The 21,873-nt window shown below is 38.5% G+C and overlaps 1 protein-coding gene across 9 annotated transcripts in view; it reads left to right on the forward strand.

The window, feature by feature from the left end:
• The window catches only part of PLCH1 (phospholipase C eta 1), a 91,064-nt gene extending 81,345 nt beyond the window's left edge, over positions 1-9,719 (forward strand). For 2 of the 9 annotated variants that reach the window (XM_082743237.1, XM_082743238.1), the window contains exons 18-22: positions 1,359-1,505; positions 1,751-1,830; positions 3,359-3,418; positions 3,853-4,207; positions 6,530-9,719. In XM_082743237.1, coding sequence (XP_082599363.1) covers positions 1,359-1,505; positions 1,751-1,830; positions 3,359-3,418; positions 3,853-4,207; positions 6,530-8,610 — 2,723 coding nt within the window. In that variant the 3' untranslated portion in view covers positions 8,611-9,719. Of the gene's footprint in view, positions 1-1,358; positions 1,506-1,750; positions 1,831-3,358; positions 3,419-3,852; positions 4,208-6,201; positions 6,230-6,529 lie in introns of all 9 variants that reach the window. The other 7 variants (XM_082743239.1, XM_082743240.1, XM_082743241.1 and 4 more) reach the window with 5 other exon arrangements.
• The last annotated feature ends 12,154 nt before the right edge of the window (positions 9,720-21,873 follow it).

Here is a 21,873-nt window from a genome sequence, read left to right on the forward strand (position 1 = left end):
CCCCAAGATCATGACCTGAGCCAAAATCAAGTCAGACACTCAACCGACTGAGTCGCCCAGGTGCCTCCTTAAGAGGAATTTTCCTAAGTGCTAGCTTAAGGAAAGGAATCTGGGAATTCAGGGAGTAGCAGAAACCTATTACTTTAGGAAATAACATGCGTAAAGGAAGTGGACTTCCTATATTGCGTTTTTCCACCAATGGCCATAGTTTTGTTTTTGTTGTTTTTTTGTTTGTCTTTTGTTTTTTATCTAAAGAAGTACTTGAGAAGTCATTACTAATGTAACAAAAACACAGGGACCTGTCAATGATTTCAGTCCATAATTATATCCTTAGTTGAGGCATTTAATAGTAATAAGTAGCTGATGCCTCCTGGATACATGTATTTAATAAAATTTATTAATTTTTAGAAAAGAAACTTAGAGAGTACTTGAATTTTTATCCATTTATATAATTATTTCATCAGAGAAAATTTTATCAAGAAATAAATGTATTCTTACCTTTCAGAATATAGGCTGAATTATATATCTATTTATTTTCAATAACTATGAAAACTTATCTTCCATGTATTAAGGTTTTGCTTCATAGGAAGACACTGGAAAACAACAGTGCACATTCTGAGTTGACTCTGTAACTATCTGTGTGACCTTAGGTGCACTATTTTCTCTGCATATCGGTTTTCTTAACTACAAAATGATTTAAAAATACTTTCATTTCTTAGTTTAAAAAAAACATTTGTTACTTGTGTGATTTTTAAAAATTATATAGCTTTGAAAGCTAATCATAATGCCTTCCTTTTTCTTAATTAGAAAAAAACACAAAACTCCTGCCTTGCCATCCTTAGAGGATTGCTATAACAATTAAATAAGATGCTATATGTACAGTAGCATTGAAACCTACATAACACCTTATAAAATGTTTGCTGGTGATTATTATAGCGGTAGAATCTTTTGTGGGTCTGAAGCATATTCTTTCATTTCTACAAGGCAGGATCTCTTTCTTCCTTTTTTTTTTTTTCCTCCTAAAACATTATTCTTAGATCAATACTAAAGATACTTTTTGAGCTTTTTGAAGCATTCTAAAATCACCTCAAGAAATGTCCCCTACAATGCAATTTGGGCATCAAAGATTATTAGAATTAATGTAATCATTTACAGGCAATCTTCCTACCAATTATTTTCTGGCAGTGGGGCAAATTCCAAGACTTTATGTCAGTGAGGCACCCTGGAGTGGCTTGGTCATCTTCGCGAGTTTAATAACCATTGCAAGCAATTTTCAGTCTGCTTTGCAGATGTTGCTGCCAATTCATTTTTAGCCAAGCCCTTTGCTTTTCTGATTTTTCTCTTCCTATTTCTCTGAGGATTTAACCCCGTGTGGGAAGAAACCCTGACATTTACAGTACACATGCCAGACATCGCTTTGGTTCGGTTCTTGGTGTGGGATCATGATCCAATTGGACGAGACTTCGTTGGACAAAGAACCGTGACCTTCAGCAGCTTAGTGCCCGGTAGGCAGAGGCTGGCCTCTCCTCTCTGGGCAGACCGTTCAGTTTTTTTTTGGAAAATTTAATATATGATATGTGATATATACAACGTCTGGCATATATGTTATATAAAATGTGGTATATGTGTGTTAACATGTTTTTGAAATGTAAAGAATTATAGTAAAGTCAAATACTTCATTTAGTTGTACCCATGGGAAAGCCAAATGTAAGTCCAAGTAAAAGGAAACTGTTTTCTTTGCTTTTCTCAGGCTACCGGCATGTCTATCTGGAAGGACTGACAGAAGCATCTATATTTGTACATATAACAATCAATGAAATCTATGGAAAGGTGAGAAAGAGTATAGGGCTTAAAGTCATGTGCGACAATAATATGGTCCTTAACAAAGTTATTTTTTTGACTAATCGCTTCAAAGGCACATACATCTTGACAAAGTTCTCTAGCAGAAAACCAGTGAGAAGCCCAGCAAGCCCCGTGTGCCAGGCTGTCAGGTCCTGTCCTGATCCACATATGCTCCTTCCACTGTTTTGGGGCATGGCCTCTCTGGGCTTAGGAGAAAACTGCTATTCTCTCAGAAGCTCCTTTGTATATTTATTGTTAGTACAACAGTAAATATTAACCTAAACATTGAGTTTTATTTTACTACTTAAGAAGACCTAGCCAGCTGTAGCAGGCAATGTGGTGTCTCAGATATTTAATGAATTACCAGCACTAACCAGACTGTGATTCTAGCCCGTTCTTGGAGGGATGCATTCATTTGGTGCCGTTGTATTTAGCCAAAAACCTGAAACTCCATGAATGCATTTAAAGCCACTCACAGGACTTTTAAGGATGTTATAAGGACTTTCTTTTAAGAACTAGACGACAAGAATGTATTCTAGTTTTCTCCTGATGCGACTCTCTTCATTACACAACTCATTTGAGGTTTACAAATCAATAGGCTGTCCTTTAGTCATGCCAAGTAATTGGGGACTTGGCCACTAGAATGAATTCCTGGGACCAGATGTGATTTGGAGGAACTATTAGGATCTTCTTGGCTAGCACCTAGGAATGTCCAGTGCTCTCTATTAGGAAAGTCTGCACTGCTTGGGGTTTTTCTTGTAGAGTTACAGACATTCTCTGTGCCTTAGCTTCCTCATCTATAAAGGTCGGGTAAAAATAGTACCCATCTCATAAAAAACTACATTATCCTTAGAAAGCTGCCTGACATAGAGTAAATGCTCAAAAATGTTGGCTGATATTAATATCATGACTATAAGTCAATTTCTAGGGAGTGGACCAGTTCAGGCTGAATTAGGGGGTATAAGGTTTTTCCTTCCATCAGTTGGTATGGGAGGGGCACTAAGGATTCTAATGTCTAAGAGTGCTGGAGTTTTCTTCTTTGACTTTCTTGTAGTCCTCGGTTTCTGTCTGTGCTGTTCATCTGACATAAATACACAGAAATGTAAATGTCGGAAGATGATTCTTGAGCTTCTAGGGATCCCAGCCTAACTAAGTAGTATCTCTAGTATTTATCCTCTTGAGGGAAACAGTAACATTCAGAATTTATTTAAAACTTGAGCCAGGAAGGAATCAAAGTGTTCCATAGGATTTCTGTTCTCCTAAATAGAAGCCTACTTCTAAGTCGCATTATGGATTACTTTGGAGGTGTATTTGGGTTGGGATGCATAAAGCACAATGTGGCAGTGATGAGCGGAGTACCTCATGAAGCTGAAATCACTGAAGGTGAAAGGAGTGCTAGACGCATATGCGTTCTCATCTTTTGTTGTTACTTGTACACTTGTACAAGTGTACACTTGTACACTTTCTTGAATGAGCCCACATTGTTTTCTGTTGTGTTTGTTTTCTTTCCTTGCAGTGGAGCCCTTTAATACTCAACCCCAGTTATACTATATTGCACTTTCTAGGAGCTACAAAGGTAGTTTCTCGGCATGGTGCCCTGTTCGTGCTGACATGTTTCTTTTTAAATGGTCATGGCAGCATGCTCTCATACCACTCCATTTCCTGCTTCCCACTTGGAAACATGCATCTGTTGCTTTAAGGTGGCTTGAAGTTCATAGCAGTCTATTAAGTGTGGAAACATTTCCCATCACCTTGCCATCTCCGGGTAGGAAGCTTCTGGGTGGCTTGGTTGCAAAAAACAGAAGGTTGCCTCATCACAAAGTAAGGTCCATAAGGCGTGCATGACATTGTGTCAACATGCTGTGAGCTGCAGTTTTCTTGGTTTGAATATCCTTCGATGGTTGTACGATGTTGCTGTGTGTCCACTTTTCATGGAGCTGTCATTTGGAAGGCAAGTTGTTGACACAATGGGATTTGCTTAACCCAGGCGTCCTCCTTTTGTGTCTTCAGAACAGACAGCTCCAAGGTCTGAAGGGATTGTTCAATAAGAATCCCAGGCACGGTTCTTCGGAAAACAATTCCCATTACGTTCGGAAACGATCCATTGGAGACAGGATTTTGCGACGCACAGCCAGTGCTCCGGCCAAAGGCAGAAAAAAGAGCAAAATGGGCTTCCAGGAAATGGTAGAGATTAAGGATTCTGTGTCGGAGGCTTCAAGAGATCAAGACGGTGTCCTGAGGAGGACCACACGGAGTTTGCAAGAGCGCCCTGTCTCTTTGCCTGTTGACAAAAGTCTTCTGGGGGCTTTGTCACTGCCTATATCTGCAACAGCAAAAGACACTGAAGGAAAAGAACACTCCCTGGGTAAGATGCTTTATGTCTCTCTAAGAACAACTCTTTTGAAGCCATATTTTGGTCCCTGATTACCATTATGACCTGGTTGACATTTTATAGTCAAAGTAAAAATATACTAAAAAATAGTTTTTAATGTTAACTTTAGGCCAGATTTTAAACGTCGGGGAGAAGGGGAAAGAACTATTTCCCAGTCCCCTAAAGTCTTAAAATAACACTGACATTTGAAATTGATAGTGAGGGGGATAAGGGGAGCAATCAGGTGTGACAGTATGGAGCCCGGGGGTCTGTGAGGTGTCCTAGGGGAGGTGAAACAGACAAAACTGGAGCAGAGATCTTGGTTTTCCAAGTGGGTTTAATATTTACTGATTGTTCTAGGTAAAATAGAATTATATTGATTTTTTATTTGAGGTTGGATACAGTAATATTTCTTTCCCCAACATACAACACATTTCCATGATTAGAAATATTTATGGAGAAAGAAGTCAAGCTAGATGTCAAAAGCAAGCCATCTTCTTCACTTGAGAAATCTTTGCTTTCTCAAGGGTAGCTCAGGCGGTGTTTTCCTGTGGCCTCATTTCCCTGATCCCTGGATGTTGGCAGAGAAGGAAGCATGTCTATGGCTCCTGTCCAGTTATAGGCTCCTCAGGCATACAGATCAAGCCTTACCTGTCTTTTCCCCTAATCTGAGCATAATGCTTCGCTCATACCAAGAACTTGGTAAAAAATAATGCCTGCTTTGCAAGGTACCAGGGAGCTCCTGAGTTGTGGCAGTGACTCTTTCCTCTGACTTTTGTAAAGGAAGTATCAAAACTGTCCATTTGATGTCTCCATGACAAAAGTGTTTTAATTAAATCAGGATCATCTCAGACAAATATAATGTGATACCTGTTTACTTTAGGGAAATTCTCCTTCTATCATACAGTCTAATTTCAGTGTCCCACTTTCTCACAAACTCCCTGTTGCTTGGATTGATTTTTATTATAAGATATTCTAGGGAAACAAATGAATTTTTGAATGGCTTATTTGAAGGGAGAAAAAAGTTTAAAATTTTGAAAATTCACTAAGAGCAGTGTCAGAGAAGTGATGAAATATGTGCTTTAAAGTTTATTTCAAAATCCTGTTTTGGGAGAAAATAAAGCTGTATTCAATAGAAATAAATACTGGTTAATCCAGAAAACAGTATTGAGTTGATGCATATTTCCTCCCTTAAACAGCTTTATAAATTTGTCATTCTCATTTATATTATATGAGACTTGTGGTAAATATAGAACAAACAAAGCCATGCAATGATTCAAGTTATAATGTAGAAAAAAAATAAGTGGAGAAAATGCAGAATACAAAATTCTATATATAATTCTGTCCCTCTAAAGGAGCTTATAGTAGCTCTTTCTGAGTGGTAACATCATAGGATATTTAATTTTTTTCTTTATAATTTTTGGATTTGTCAAACTTTTTATGATGAATTTTTCTTTAGTTAGGAAGATATTTTAATAAGATAAATAATTTCTTCTTTCTTATATATCCTGACTGAAAACATTTAAAAAAACACTATTGAGAGAATTAGGTAAAAAATAATTGAACATTTGATACAGTATGAGCATTATCCTAAGTATGATGGGGTGCCCCAAATTCCTTTGAATTGTGTGTTTTTATAGATTTCTATTCTGTGCCTAATAACTTACTGCCTCTTTTAGAGGAGAATGCAATATGAAATTTGCATATTAAAAACAAAAATATGATTAAGAAAATATTAGATATTAACAATGGCATAGAATTGGTCACCAAATCTTTACTTTTACACCTCAGAATCAGTAGATACTGGTATTTTAATACATTTATTGCACCGTCCAGTCTGCTTTTTTTTTTTTTAAATAATATGATTTGTGATTTTTTACTAATCCATGTGTAACTTTGAAAGCTTATAGTATCTTGCTTACAGGTACCGCAATACTTTGTTTAACAGAACTGTCTTGTTCTATTTTTATTGCCATGCTTCTGTGTAGTACAAATCTGAATAGGAAACAACTTAAGGTAATCCTCACTGTAAAAGTATGGTAACTCATTGACATTTTTTTTTGACAATGACTATTACATCCTTAGCTGATGTAATAGATACTCAAAGGGAAGCTTCAGTGAAATTCCTATAAATATATTTTACCATTTATTCATCACACAGACACTTTGTTGCAAACCTCTGCAATCCATAACTATATTTTGTCACGATGTAACAGATTTACATTCTCCATTTGTCTGTCTGAAGACAAACATGAGTGTTTGCAGGGTCTACAAAAAGTGATACATATTACCTAAAATGTTGTTTGTTTCATTCAGCAGAAGATAAGGATGGAAGAAGAAAAGGGAAGGCAAGTATAAGAGACCAACATTTGCCAAATTTCAACAAAAAGCTATCCTCTTCCTCTAGCGCCCTCCTCCACAAAGACATCAACCAGGGGGACTCCACCATTTCTGTTGCCAACACGCCAATCACGGGAGAACAGTTGGGAGTGGCAGGTCCCAAGGGTGGGAGAACCAAAGCAAATGTGTCAGGTGATGGCCAGGAACAGGAGTGCCCCAGCAGATTCCTCTCCCCAAGGCAGCATTTGGCTCTTGATCCTACAGTTACCCTAACACAAGGTCCATGTGGTGTGAAAACCAAGGCAAATGGGAATGCTGGAGGCTTTGCCGAGGAAAAAAGTACATTGTCAGGGAACATTTTTTCTCAAAGCAGCCTGGAGATTAAGAATTTGGAAGGGAGTTGGATTACGGGCCGAGCTGCAACGTCCTTTTCTTTGTCAGACGTCTCTGTGCTCTGTTCTGACATACCTGACTCGCATTCTACTGCCATTCAGCAGGAGAGTGAAATTTCCCATCTTATTGACAATGTCACGTTAACCAATGAGAATGAGCCAGGCAGTTCTATTTCAGCACTGATTGGCCAGTTTGAGGAGACCAGTGATCAGGCAAACCTCACAGTTGTTTCTCAGCCCCCTAGCACCACTGTCACGTCAAGTCATCCTTCCTTGCCCACCTTGGAGCAAAAGATGCCCTTCAGGCATGACTTTTCCATGGGAAAATCCAAATCATCCTTCCTGTGCTCGTCTCCTGCCCCGATTGCCTTCTCAAGTCCTGAGACCTCCAAACACTCAACACACACGGACTGTGAAACTACGTGCACTCCTGTCTCCAAAGCCAAGCCAGATGACATCCTTCCCGGTCAGGCCAAGACAGGGGCTGTGGAAAACGACCTGCATGGGTCCTATACTTCTCACTGCTGGTTACCAAAAAGTCCCACCAATGGCAAAGAGTGGGAAACACTAAAAAACCATAGCCCCTCCACTTCCACCGACTTGGCACTGGGAGAGGTCATAGCGGAAACCACTCTCTCTTTAAATTCTGGAGAGAGCAGTCTCGTGGAAGTGGACGGAGACTCAGAAAACCTGTCCATAACAACCTATGAATATAGAAGAGAGGACACAAGTCACTCTGCTTCTCCCTTAAAACCAGAGTATGGCCAGGATGTGGTGGAACATTTTCAAAGACGTTTGAGGAACGGCTACCGTAAAGAGACTTTTCCCCCTTCTGTCTCTGAAATACTCAACAATATTCAAGATGTCAAAAATCAAAGTATTTCTTGTCTAGCCTACCCGGGTGCTGGTTTTCTGCACAACAACTGTTCAAATTTAGACACAAAAGTGAACCAGACCTGTGGGCCCCTGTCCAGTGATGAAGGCATGCACGCCCCTGCACCCAGGCAGCCCACGCACCCCCCTCTGCCTGCTCTGAAGCTACCCAGCCCTTGCAAATCCAAAAGTCTGGGGGACTTAACATCAGAGGACATTGCCTGCAACTTTGAAAGCAAGTACCAGTGCATTAGTAAGAGTTTTGTTACAACCGGCATTAGAGACAAGAAGGGCGTGACCACGAAGACGAAGTCATTAGAGCCCATAGACGCCCTGACCGAGCAGCTGCGGAAGCTTGTGTCTTTCGACCAGGAAGAGGGCTGTCAGGTGCTCTATTCCAAGCCAGATGCCAGTCATTTCCCCAGGGCACTGGTCCGAAAGTTGTCATCCAGAAGCCAGAGCAGAGTGCGCAACATTGCCAGCCGTGCCAAGGAAAAGCAGGAAGCCAACAAGCAAAAAGTCGTCAACCCCAGCCACGCCGGAGGAGTGGTTCTGCGAAACAAACCCTCGGCGCCCCTGCCCGCTGGCAACCGGCACTCCACCGGCTCGTACATCGCTGGCTACCTGCGGAGCAGCAAAGCGGGCGGCTTGGAAGGCCGCGGCATCCCAGAAGGGGCATGTGCCACCTTGCGCCCTGGCTATGGCGACCCGTTTTGCTCGGATCATTCCATTCTGCAGACCGAGCCCAACAGTGAGGATAAACCAGAAATTTATTTTCTCTTGAGACTGTGAATTACATCAAGCTGCATTTTCAATGTTTACAAGGTATTCTGTAGAATTGTCAGAGTTTTCAGTAAACATGGTCTTGCCTTTGAAATGATTTTAAAAATGTATTTTTAAACCTGTATTTGGTCTCCCTTTGACTCCCCGTGTTCTTCCTGTTTCTGCATTTGTATATAGATTGGGGTGACATTTCCCTCTGCGTATGATCTTTCTCCCCTGGAATGTAAACACTCTCTGTATGAAATATGTGCATGCTTTGGTTGTGAAACTTAGCAGCAGCTTGGGTTCTGATGTCTGTCTGTTTCTCCGCCATGCTCTCTACTCTGCCCTCAGATCACAGTCATAAATGTACTCGGTTTTACTCTATCATTGTTGAGGTCATTAAGAAACTTCACAAAGGACAAAGGGATAAATTCTTTATTTTAAAGCCGTTATCATCATTCTTAGTTTTTCTTCTTCCTTGAGAAGACCAGATGCATTTTTATAACTCAGTCAAAAGAAGATTAAAATAGTTACCCTGCCTTTTAAGATTTCCCTACCCTGTGCAGAATGAGTTCAGAGGAGATTGGTAGCAGTTCCCCCCCCCACACCCCGTACCCTCTCATTTTAGAGTAGACTGTGAGGGTATGAACATAAAGCAAACTTCTGTATATAAGGACAAAATTGTTTTACATAAATTTTGTTACATATTTTTGCTAATGGCTTTGTATGTAACAAGAACACAGTTGCCAAGCTATTTGTTGTACTTTTGAATTTTCTGATTAAATTATAGACTGCAAATAATGGCTTTCAGAATGAGGGACTTCTGTCAGACACTAACAGTAATAGTAACACAAGATTGAAAACATCCCCAGAGCTGTCAAGCAAAAAAAAAAAACCAAAAAGAAGAAGAAAAATATTTTCTCATAATGAAATCCAAGTAAATAGATAATTAGAAGAAACCTTTTCCCTTCATGGAGCCAAGTAACTATATTTTAGTACCAACATATGTTATTTTCGCTGTGAATCCATTTTTTTATTGCATGTTCAGATGTCCTTCTTTGCTTTTTTGTAATATTAACTGCAATGATGTTCTTCTTGGAATTCATGGAAATATAATTAAAGCAGATTTTTAAGCATTTTGTGAATTTTTTTTTTTTCAACTGGAGTTCATATGATGATTGCTGAGTAAGGGACCCAGCGTGCTCAGAACTATTTTCCTTTTCATCTTCACGGAAGAAGAGATAACTTCTACAGGGGATAGTTTCAAGCAGCAATTTATGTCTCAGTGTTTTCATTATGCTTTAAAGATCATATTTGTGAGGTGACTTGAAAAGAAATCAAATGTAATGGGTTTCTTTGCATTCTGTGTTAATATTGCTAGTTTAAAAATAGTGCTTCCCAAATCCTGCCCTGGGTATGGGGGCAGCCAAGATGCTGTGTTTGGCAAATCAGACCACCTGAAGGTTTTTTGGATGGGGGGAAGAGTGGGGAGCAAAGCAATCAGACCCTGATTATCCTGAGTCCGCAACTCTGAATTTCTCCCTAGTGCTGAGGATCTTCCTCTCTGTGGACAAACCCTGGGATGCTGGTTGGGGTAGGAGTGTAATAGTGAAAGGAAGAGGGACCCTTACTAAACCTGGGAGATTTTTGTCTTCTTGGGGGTTCGAAACCCCCAAAGTTCTATCCTTAGACCTTGGCTTGTTTTTAAAAAGATCGACACAATGTAAAGTTGTTGAAATTCATTTGCAAAGGGATAGAATTTAGCTGCCTTATTTGATAGGATCAGTATTATTTGAGAAAAAAATCCAAGAGTTTACATTTGGGTGTCATCTGTGTTTCAGAATGATTTAGAAGTGACATAAATGGTTGGTGCTAAGTGATGGGTGATCAGACCAACCCCCAGACACCATGTGTATCTGTTGTCCATACAAATAGTATTTGTCTACTGATAGGACTTAGGAAAACAGGAAAGAGTGACCTATGATTATATTTGGAGATTAATAATAAAGAAGGGGAAGCAATGATGCTTACATTTTAGTACAAGCTTTTAGCGTTCGGATTGGACTCCTGATCAGAGTTTCACTTGTTCGGAGGATGGGTCAGAGACTCATCAGTCCTGAGGAAATCACACAGCAAGTCAGAACTCAAGGATATATTAAAAGGTCTTTTAATTTTTCTTTTCTCTTGAGAGCTAGCAGGGAGGCCCCAGTCTGACTAGAGTAAGCCCTGGGAAGTGTCAACGTTTCCCACTTGGCTCCTTTCTTAGAGATTCTGTAGTAGACGATTCCAAGGCTGGGCAGCAGCAGGTGGCTGGGAGAGTTGCTAGCAGCAGTAGCATGATCCTCAGAGGGTGGAAGTAAAGCTGCTTAATATTTACATTAAGCCATCTTAACACCCTTTAGTGGGTCCCCATGATGTATGAAAAGGTTCCATAGCCTTGTATACAATGTCATCTTTGATTTGGTGCCCTGGTCTCCTCTGCCTTAGAATGCACTTTCCACCTTTGCTCACTACATTTTCCAAGAAGTATCCTGGAGGATCCCTTCTTCTAGAGAGCGTTTTCTAATTGTCATCTTCTCTTCCCTAGTTGTACCCAACCCAGTAGGAATTGTCCAAATTTGCCCGTGGAGAAGGGGGCTTCGATTCCACTCAGCGTATCAATTTGTTCACATGTCTGTCTCTTCCACTAGACTTAGACTTCTCTGAGGACAGGGCTTGTGCCTTATGCCTTTTTCCTAGCTCCAGGCCTGGTATCTATTTGTATTGGGTAAGTACTTGATAAACTGGTGAATAAGAAAACTTGAGGAAAATGTGAGTGAAAGCAAAGCATGTGCCTAACATCTATTGTGTGCGTGGGAGGAGGAAGAGGTACAGAATCTTGTTCCAAGTCATTTGAATGGTGATGCCTGAATTTGTTCTCCTTTAATTTTCTTATCTCCTTGTTTCCAGCCCTTCCTTCCTTTTCTCTCCCTCTTAATATAGTGTCTGTTTAGTCACTTACCGTGAGTAAGAGTAGCATATATATATATATATCATTTTTTCAGTTGTTTTTTGGTTTTGTTGACGGTTTCCTTTGCTGTGTAAAAGCTTTTGTTCTTGATGAAGTCCCAGTAGTTCATTTCTGCCCTTGCTTCCCTTGCCTTTGGCTGTGTTTGTAGGAAGAAGTTGCTGTGGCTGAGGTTGAAGAGGTTGCTGCCTGTGTTCTCCTTAAGGATTTTGATGGATTCCTGTCTCACATTGAGATCTTTTCATCCATTTGGAGTCTATTTTTGTGTGCGGTGTAAGGAAATGGGTCCAGTTTCATTCTTCTGCATGTGACTGTCCAATTTTCCCAACACAATTTCTTGAAGAGACTGTCTTTTTTCCATTGGACATCCTTTCCTGCTTTGTCGAAGATTAGTTGACCATAGAGTTGAGGGTCTATTTCTGGGCTCTCTATTCTGTTCCATTGATCTATGTGTCTGTTTTTGTGCCAGTATCATACTGTCTTGATGACAGCTTTGTAATAGAGCTTGAAGTCTGGAATTGTGATGCCACCAACTTTGGCTTTCTTTTTCAATATTCCTGGCTATTCAAGGTCTTTTCTGGTTCCATACAAATTTTAGGATTATTTGTTCCATTTCTTTGAAAAAAACTGGATGGGATTTTGGTAGGGATTGCATTAAATGTGTAGATTGCTTTAGGTAGCATAGACATTTTCACAATATTTGTTCTTCCAATCCATGAGCATGGAACATTCTTCCATTTCTTTGTATCTTCCTCAATTTCCTTCATGAGTACTTTATAGTTTTCTAAGTACAGATTCTTTGCCTCTTCGGTTAGGTTTATTCCTAGGTATCTTATGGTTTTGGGAGTGATTGTAAATGGGATGGACTCTTTAATTTCCCTTTCTTCTATCTTGCTGTTGGTGTGTAGAAATGCAGGTTTTCAGTTTTTTTCCTGGTTCAGTTTTGGTAGTTTATATGTCTCTAGGAATGCATCCATTTCTTCCAGATTGTCAAATATGCTGGCATATACTTGCTCATAATATGTTCTTACAATTGTTTGTATTTCTTTGGTGGTGGTTGTGATCTCTCTTCTTTCATTCCTGATTTTATTTATTTGGGTCCTTTCTCTTTTCTTTTTGGTAAGTGTGGCCAGGGGGTTTATCAGTCTTACTAATTCTTTCAAAGAACCAGCTCCTAGTTTCATTGATTTGTTGTACTGTTCTTTTGGTTTCTATTTCATTGATTTGTGTTCTGATCTTTATTATTTCTCTTCTCTTGCTGGATTTAGGCTTTCTTTGCTGTTCTTTCTTTCTTTCTCTAGCTCTCTAGTGTAGGGTTAGGGTGTGTTATTGAGACCTTTCTTCCTTCTTGAAAAAGGCTTGTATCACTATATAATTTACTCTCAGGTCTGTGTTTTCTGTGTCCCACAGATTTTGAACCATTGTTTTCATTATCATTTGTTTCCATGAATTTTTTCAATTCTTCTTTAATTTCCTGGTTGACCCATTCATTCTTTAGTAGGATTCCCTTTAGCTTCCATGTGTTTGAGTTCTTTCCAGCTTTGCTCTTGTGACTGAGTTCTGGCTTCAGAACAGTGTGGTCTGAAAATATGCAGGAATGATCCCAATCTTTTGGTACTGTTTGAGACCTGATTTGTGACCCACAATGTGATCTATTCAGAAGAATATTCCATGTGCACTAGAGAAGAATGTATTGTTACTTTGGGATAGAATGTTCTGAATATATCTGTGATGTCCATCTGGTCCAATGTGTCATTTAAGGCCTTTATTTCCTTGTTGATATTTTGCTTGGATGATCTGTCCATTTCAGTGAGGGGGCTTTTAAAGTCCCCTACTATTATTGTATTATAGTTGATGTGTTTCTTTGATTTTGTTATAATTGGTGTATATAGTTGGCTGCTCTTATGTTAGGGATATAGATATTTAAAATTGTTAGATTTTGTTGGACAGACTCTTTGAGTATGATAAAGTGTCCTTCCTCATCTCTTATTATAGTCTTTGGCTTAAAATCTAACTTATCTGATATAAGGATTGCCATTCCAGTTTTCTTTTGATGTCCATTAGCATGGTAAATTGTTTTCCACCCCCTCACTTTAAATCTGGAGGTGTCTTTGGGTCTAAAAGGAGTTTCTTATAGACAGCATATTGGTGAATTTTGCTTTTTTATCCATTCTGATTCCCATCCGTTCTGATGCCCCTATTGATTGGGGCATTTAGCCCATTTACATTCAGGGTAACTATTGAAAGATACGAATTTAGTGCCATTGTATTGCCTGTAAGGTGACTATTACTGTATATTGTCTCTATTCCTTTCTGGTCTACTACTTTTAGGCTCTCTCTTTGCTTAGAGGACCCCTTTCAATATTTCCTGTAGGGCTGGTTTGGTGTTTACAAATTCTTTTAATTTTTGTTTGTCCTGGAAGCTTTTTATCTCTCCTTCTATTTTCAATGATAGCCTAGCTGGATATAGTATTCTTGGCTGCATTTTTTTCTCATTTGTGCTCTGAATATATCATGCCAATTCTTTCTGTCCTGCCTGGTCTCTGTGGATGAGTCTGCTGCCAATCTAATATTTTTACCATTGTATTTTACAGACTTTTTGTCCTGGGCTGATTTCAGGATTTTCTCTCTGTCACTAAGACTTACAAGTTTTACTATTAGATGATGGGGTGTGGACCTATTTTTATTGATTTTGAGAAGGGTTCTCTGTGCCCCCTGGATTTTGATGCTTGTTCTCTTTGCCATATGAGGGAAATTCTCTACTATAATTTGCCCCAATATACCTTCTGCCCCCCTCTCTCTTTCTTCTGGAATCCCAATTATTCTAATATTGTTTTGTCTTATGGTATCACTTATCTCTCGAATTCCCCCCTCATGGTCCAGTAGTTGTTTGTCTCTTTTGCTCAGCTTCTTTATTCTTTGTCATTTGGTCTTCTATATCACTAATTTTCTCTTCTCCCTCATATATCCTAGCAGTGAGAGCCTCCATTTTTTTTTAATTGCATCTCATTAACAGCTTTCTTGATTTCAACTTGTTTAGATTTTAGTTCTTTTATTTCTCCAGGAAGGGATTTTATTTCTCCAGAGAGAGTTTCACTAATATCCTCCATGCCTTTTTTGGTTTTTTGAGCCCAGCTAGCACCTTGAGTATCATCATTCTGAACTCGAGTTCTGACAGATTACTAATGTCTCTTATGGATTAGGTCCCTAGCCATCAGTACTGCCTCTTGTTCTTTGTGTGTGTGTGGTCAGTTTTTCTGCCTTGCCATTTTATCCAGATAAGAATATATGAAAGAGAAAATGCTAAAAGGGTAGAAAAGACCCCAGAAAAATATATGCTAACCAAATCAGAGGAGACCCAAAACCGGGGGGGAGAAGAAAGGGGGGGGAGAATATATATATAGAACAGAGCCACGCACTTGATTTTGGGTGTATTTTGGTGTCTTAGAAGAAACTACTTCCCAAAATTTTAAAGAAAGGGAAACTTAATGTATATATAAAAATAAGAGTAAACGTGATGAAGGGATGAAATGTGACTATAAAGATGAAAATTTTAAAAAGATTCTAAAAAACGAATGGTTAAGTTGGTTGGAAAAAAGAAAAAAAAAGGAGAGAATATGATCAGACTGGAGACTAGAACAAAGCCATGTGCTAGATTTAGGGTATATTTTGATCTATTAGAAGAAATTGTATCCCAAAATTTTAAAAGAAAAAAGCCTATATGTATACAAAAAATAAGGTTAAGTTCATGGAAGAGATAAAATATGCATATAGCAATGAAAATTTTAAAAGGTTTTTTTAAAAAAGGCATTGTTAGTATAAGTAGTTTAAAAATGTTAAAAGAGGAAAAGAGGAAATGTTAAAAAAACAGAATAAGAAAAAATAAAATTAAAAAAAATTTAACTTTGCAAGACTGAAGGATCATGGGGAAAATGCCATGAATTCCATGCATTGCTTTCCCCCAGCTCTGGAGTTCCGCAGTTCTCGTTGATTGGTAAACTTGGTCTTGGCTGGATGTTCTTCCTGATCTTTGCGGGGAGAGGCCTGTTGCAGTGATTCTCAAATATTTTTGCCCAAGGTGGTATTGTACCGCCCTTGCCAGGGGCCAGACTAAGTAATCTGCTCTGGTTCACTCTTTGTAGCTTTTGTTCCCTGAATGCTTTCTATAGAGCTTTGGAGGATGGGAGTGAAAATGCAGCCTCCCAGTCTCCAGCCTGGAAGAGTCAAGAGCTTGGGGCCCCTCTCCTCAATGTGCCCTCGGAGCAAAGCAGTCAGTCCTTCCATCTTCCTGGTCTCCGGTGGCATTCTGTGCTCACCTGGCCTGTGACCGAGTATTTTTCTCTCTGGTGAATGGCCCCATTTGGAGTCTCCAAACCCAACAGATTTCTGCTGCACACTCCTGTGCCACTCCTCCCGGAGGAGGAAGGAGGGGGTCTCTCCAGATATGTCACTTGTGGGGTCCCTGCTTGAAGAGCAGTGGTCCAGTTGTGCCTTGGATTACAGTTTAAAGTAACCCCGGGGTGAGAATCCACTCCTCACCTCTGTCTCTGTAGCCAGCTTCCCTGCCCCAACAGCTGGGAGCTCTGCCACACTCAGACATCCCCAGTCTTTCTGTGACCTTCTGAGTCCTAGACCACATTGTCCCCATGAGGGCTCCACTCCCACTTAGCCTCTGGAGCAATGTCCCTCAGTGGAGCAGCTTTCTAAAAGTTCTGATTTTGTACTCCACTGCTCCACTGCTTGCCGGGATTCAGCCCCTCCCTTCATGGTCTTCTCATGATCTTCCCATTGCTTTGGATTCACTTCTCCGTCTGTCCTACCTTCCAGAAGGTGGTCAATTTTCTGTTCCTAGAATTGCTGCTCTTCTATCTTCTGTTGAGTTTGTAGGTGTTCAGAATGATTTGATAACTATCTAGCTGAACCCTGGGACCTAATGCTGTTTCAGTCTGCTACTTCTCCACCACCATGCTTCCTCCCCTCCAAGTGTTATTTTTTCTAAGCAGTTTTAAATTCACAGCAAATTTGAGGAAGAGGTACAGAGATTTCTCATATGCCCTTCTCACATACACACAACTTCCTCCACTATTTACATCACCCACTATATTGGGTAAATTTATTATAATTTATAACCCATATTGACACATCATTATCACCCAAAGTTCATTGTTTGCATTAGAATTCATTCTTGGGATTATATATTTTTTGGGGTTTGATGAATGTATAGTAAGTATACACCACTGTAGTATCATACAGAAAAGTATCAATGCCCTAAAAATCTTTTGTGTTCTGCCTATATACCCCCACAAACCCTGGAAACCATTGTCTCTTCACTGTCTCCATTAGTTTTACCTTTTTTATAATGTCCTATACTTGGAACTATATAGCATGTTCACACTGGCTTCTTTCACTTAGTAATATGCATTTAAATTTCTTTCATGTCTTTTCAGGATGTGCTAGCTCTTTTTAGTGCTAAATATTCCATTGACTGGATGCATCATAGTTTATTGGTTCACCTACTAAAGGACATCTTGATTGCTTCCAAGTTTCAGCAATTGTGAATAAATTTACCATAAATATCCATGTGCAGGTTTCTATTCTTTAAGATTTATTTATTTTAGAGAGAGAGAGAGAGAGAGAGAGAATGTGTGCATGAGCAGTGGGAATGGCAGAAGGAGACAAAGAGTAGCAGACTCCCCACTGAGTGTAGAGCCTCACAAGGGGCTGGGTCTTGCCACCTTGAGACCATGACGTGAGCTGAAACCAAGAGTTGGACACCTAACTGATTGAACCACCTAAGCACCACTGTGTACAGGTTTTTGTGTAGACATAAGTTTTCAATTCATCTTGGTAAATACCAAGGAGCATGGTTACTAGATCCTGTGGGATAAGAGTATGTTCACTTTTGTAAGATCCTTCTGAACCTTACCTTCCAAAATGGCTGTACTACTTTGTATTCCCACTAGCAATGAAGAAGCGTTCTCATTCCTCCACATCCTTGCAAGTATTATTATTTTTCTTCAGTATTGAGTTGGTTTTTCTAGGTCTTTGGATTTTCATATAAGCTTTAGAATCAGTTTGTCAATATCCATTAAATAACTTTCTGGGGTTTTGGTTGGGATTACGGTGAATCTATAGATCAATTTGGGAAGAACTGACATCTTGGCAATATTGAATCTTTCTATGAACATATAATATCTCTCCATTTATTTCATCCTCTTTAGATATCTTTCATCAGAGTTTTATAGTTTTTCTCATACAGAGAGTTCTTCAACAAGTGTTGTTAGGTTTATACCTAAGTTTTTCATTATGGGGGGTGTTAATGTAAATGGTAGTATATTTTTAATGTCAAATTCCTTATGCTCATTCCTGGTATAAGGAGAACAGTTAACTTCTGTATATTAACTTTGTATCCTGCAACCTTACTGTAATCACTTATTAGTTCCAAGTGGCTTATCTCCCACCCCAATTCTTCTACTTTTTCCAACATAGACAATCATGTCATAAAACAAAGAGTTTTATTTCTTCCTTTCCTATTTGAGTACTTTTAATTTTCTTTTCCTTTTTCCTTTTCTTGTCTTATTTCAATAGCCAGGACTTCCAACACAATATTGAAAAGCAGTGGTGAGAATGGACCATGTGATTTTTCTCAGCTTGTTGATTTGATGGATTACATTAATTGATCATTTTTAAAAAGATTTTAAAAATTATTTTATTATTATTATTTATTTATTTGACAGACAGATCGCAAGTAGGCAGAGAGGCAGACAGAGAAGCCGATGTGGGACTTGATTCCAAGACCCTGGGACCATGACCCAAGCCAAAGGCAGAGGCTTTAACCCACTGAGCCACCCAGGTGTTCCCATTAATTGATTTTTGAATGTTGAACCAGCCTTGCATAACTGACATACATCCCACTTGATTATAGTGTGTAATTCTTCTCTTGCATTGCTGGATTATATTTGTTAATATTTTATTAAGGATTTTTGCAACAGTGTTCATGCGAGATATTAAGTGAGTATTAGTCTGTAGTTTTTGAGCATCTTGTCTGGTTTTGGTATTAGGGTAATACTGGCCTCGCTGAATGAGTTAGGAAGTATTCCCTCTGTTTCTATCCTCTGGAAGAGATTGTAGAGAATTGGTATAATTTCCTTCTTAAATGTTAGAATTCACTAGTGAACTGGGCCTCGTGCTTTCTGTTTTGGAAGGTTATTAATTATTGGCTCAATTTCTTTTTTTTTCAAGATTTTTATTGATTTATTTGAGAGAGGGAGGGAGGGAGTGAGAAAGAGAGAGAGAGAGAGAGAATGAGAGGGAAGAGGGGTAGAGGGAAAATGAGAAGCAGAATCCCTGCTGAGAAGAGAGCCTGACATAGGGCTTGATCCCAGGATCCAGGACCTAAGGATCATGACTTGAGCCAAAGGTTCACTAGTGAACCCATCTGGGCCTCATGGTTCTGTTTTGGAAGATTATTAATTATTGGTTCAAGTTCTTTTTTTTTCCCCCCAAGATTCTTATTTATTTATTTATTTATTTATTTGAGGTGGGGGGGAGAGAGAGACAGAAGAATGAGAGGGAAAAGTGGTGGAGGGAGAAGGAGAAGCAGAATCCCCACTGAGAAGAGAGCCTGACATAGGGCTTGATCCAGGATCCTGAGCATCATGACTTGAGCCAAAGGAAAATGCTTAACTCACTGAACAACACAGGTGCACCTATTGGTTCAATTTCTTTAATGAATATAGATTTCTAGGTTACTCAGGAGTGTAGTGTTTAATTTCCAAGGATTAGGGATTTTCCAACTATTGATTCTAGTTTAATTCCATTGTGGTGTTTATAGCAGATATATGATATTTATTCTTTAAAACTTATTAAGTTGTATTTTATGGTTCAGAATGTTGTCTGTCTTGATGAATTTTCATGTGAGCCTCGAGCAGAATGTGTAATCTCTTGTTCTTGGATGAAGTAATCAGTAAACATCACTTATATCCGATTGACTTATGGTATTGTTGAGCTCAGCTATGTCCTTATTGATTTTCTGCCTATTGGATCTGTCCATTACTGATAGGGAAATATTAACATCTCTAACTATAATAGTGCATTGATCTATTTCCTTTTTTCCTCATGTATTTTGATACTCTGTTTTTAGGTGAAACACATTAAGGATTATTACATCTTCTTGAGGGTACAAATGGACATATAATGTCCATTATATCCCTGATTACTTTTCTTGCTTTGAGTCTATCTGAAACTAATATAGCTATTCTTGCTTTTTAAAAAATTAGTGTTAGCATGGTATATATTTCTCTTTTCCTTTGCTTAGGTCTGTATGTATTTTTATAGTCGATTTTCTTATAGACAACATATAGGTGAGTCTTTTTTGGATCCACTATGACAATATCTTTTAATTGGTTCACTTAGATCATTGACATTTAAAATAAATATTGATATAGTTGCATTAATATCTTTCATATTTGTTACTGTTTTCTATTTGTTGCCCTTCTATTTTTTCCTATTTTTGTCTTCCATGCCTTTTTTTTTTTTTTTAACCTTTCATGGTTTTAGCTGAGAATTCTATAGGACTCTTCATTTTCTCTTTTTTACTCCTTTTAGTGGCTTCCCTAGAGTTAGCAATACCCATTTACACCTAATCCACTTTCAGGTAACACTACATAACACTCACAGGTAGTGTGAGTACTTTATAATAGCAAAATAATTCTAATTCTCCTGTCCTGGTATCATTATTGTCATTCATTTAACTTATAGATAAGCATACATAAGCATATATACACACACACACACACGCACACACTTAAACATGCATAATTGAAAACATTATTGCTATTATTATTTGAACAAACTCAATTGTTACATGAACTAAGAATAAGAAAAGTAAGTTTTTACTTTATCTTCACTTATTCTCTGATGCTCTCCTTTTCTTTATGTAGATTTGAGTTTCTGACCTATATAATTTTTCTTTGTCTGAGATTGTCTTTATTTCTTCACTATTGAAAGATAATTTTATAGGGCACAGAATTCCAGTTTGATAGGTTTTCTCACTTAACACTTCAAATATTTTATTCTACTCTCTTTTTGCTTGTATGGTTTCTGGGGAGACATTGGATGTAGTTCTTATATTTATTCCTTTATAAGTAAGGTGTTTTTTCCCTCTCTGACTTCTTTCAAGATTTTTCCTTTATATTTGATTTTCTGCAGTTTGAAAGCCAAGGTATAGGTATATTGTTTGTTTGTTTGACATTTATCTGCTTGGTGTCCTCTGTGCTTTCTGATTCTATAGTGTCTGACATTTAATGTAGGGAAATTCTATCATCGTTGTTTCAAATGTTTCTTTTGTTCTTTTTTCTCTTTCTTTTCCTTCTAATATTTTCATGATGTGTACATTACACCTTTTGTAGTTGTCCTACAGTGTTTGGATATTCTGTCCTCTTTTTTGTTCTTGGTTTTCAATCTTTGTTCTTTTTCACTTTTTGAAGTATCTGTTGTCACATTTTCAAGCTCAAAACATGGGCTTCAATGAGCCCATCAAAGGCGTTTTTTGATCTCCAGTTTGATTCTTTCTTAGAATTTCTATCTCTCTGCTTATATGTTCTTATTCTGTTTTTGCCTACTTTTTCCATTAAGGCTATTAGCATATTAATTACATTAAAAAATTCCTCTTCCAATAATTCCAACATTCCTGTAATATCTCACTCTGGTTCTGATGCTTTTTTATGTCTCTTCAGACTTTTTTTTTTTTTTTTTTTTTTTTTTTTTGCCTTTTAGTATGCCTTGTAATTTTTGGTTGGAAGATGGACATGTACAGGGTAAAAGGAACTACAGTATATAGGTCTTTAGTCATATGATGATATAGTGTGTAGGTGGGTAGTGGAGTCATTCTATAGTCTTATGATTAGGTCTCTGGCTTTTGGTAAGTCAGTGCCCCTGGACAGTGAACTTCACCAGTACTTCTCAGTATTCCTCCTCCCCTCCCTTAGGTGGAACAGGGGTGGTGCTGGAGTTGAGTATTTCCCTTCCCCCCATTGGTTAGGCTCTAATAAAAGCCTAGCCGGTTAAGTTCAGGTAAAATAGTTTGTCCAAAGGACTGCCTTGTTAAGAACAGAACCTCTGGAATATTTCAACATGATTTCTTTCCCCTTCACAGCTGGAATCTTGAGGGGATTTTCCTCAAATATTCCTGGTAAGCTCCTGGAGGTAAGACTGGGACCCTTCTGTGACTGAGTTCCTCCAGACTTTTTAACTTTCAGATTTGTCCACATTGAATCTTCATC

The sequence above is a fragment of the Mustela nivalis genome (genome assembly GCF_964662115.1).
Source record: "Mustela nivalis genome assembly, chromosome: 1".
In the NCBI taxonomy this organism is placed as follows: Eukaryota; Metazoa; Chordata; class Mammalia; order Carnivora; family Mustelidae; genus Mustela; species Mustela nivalis.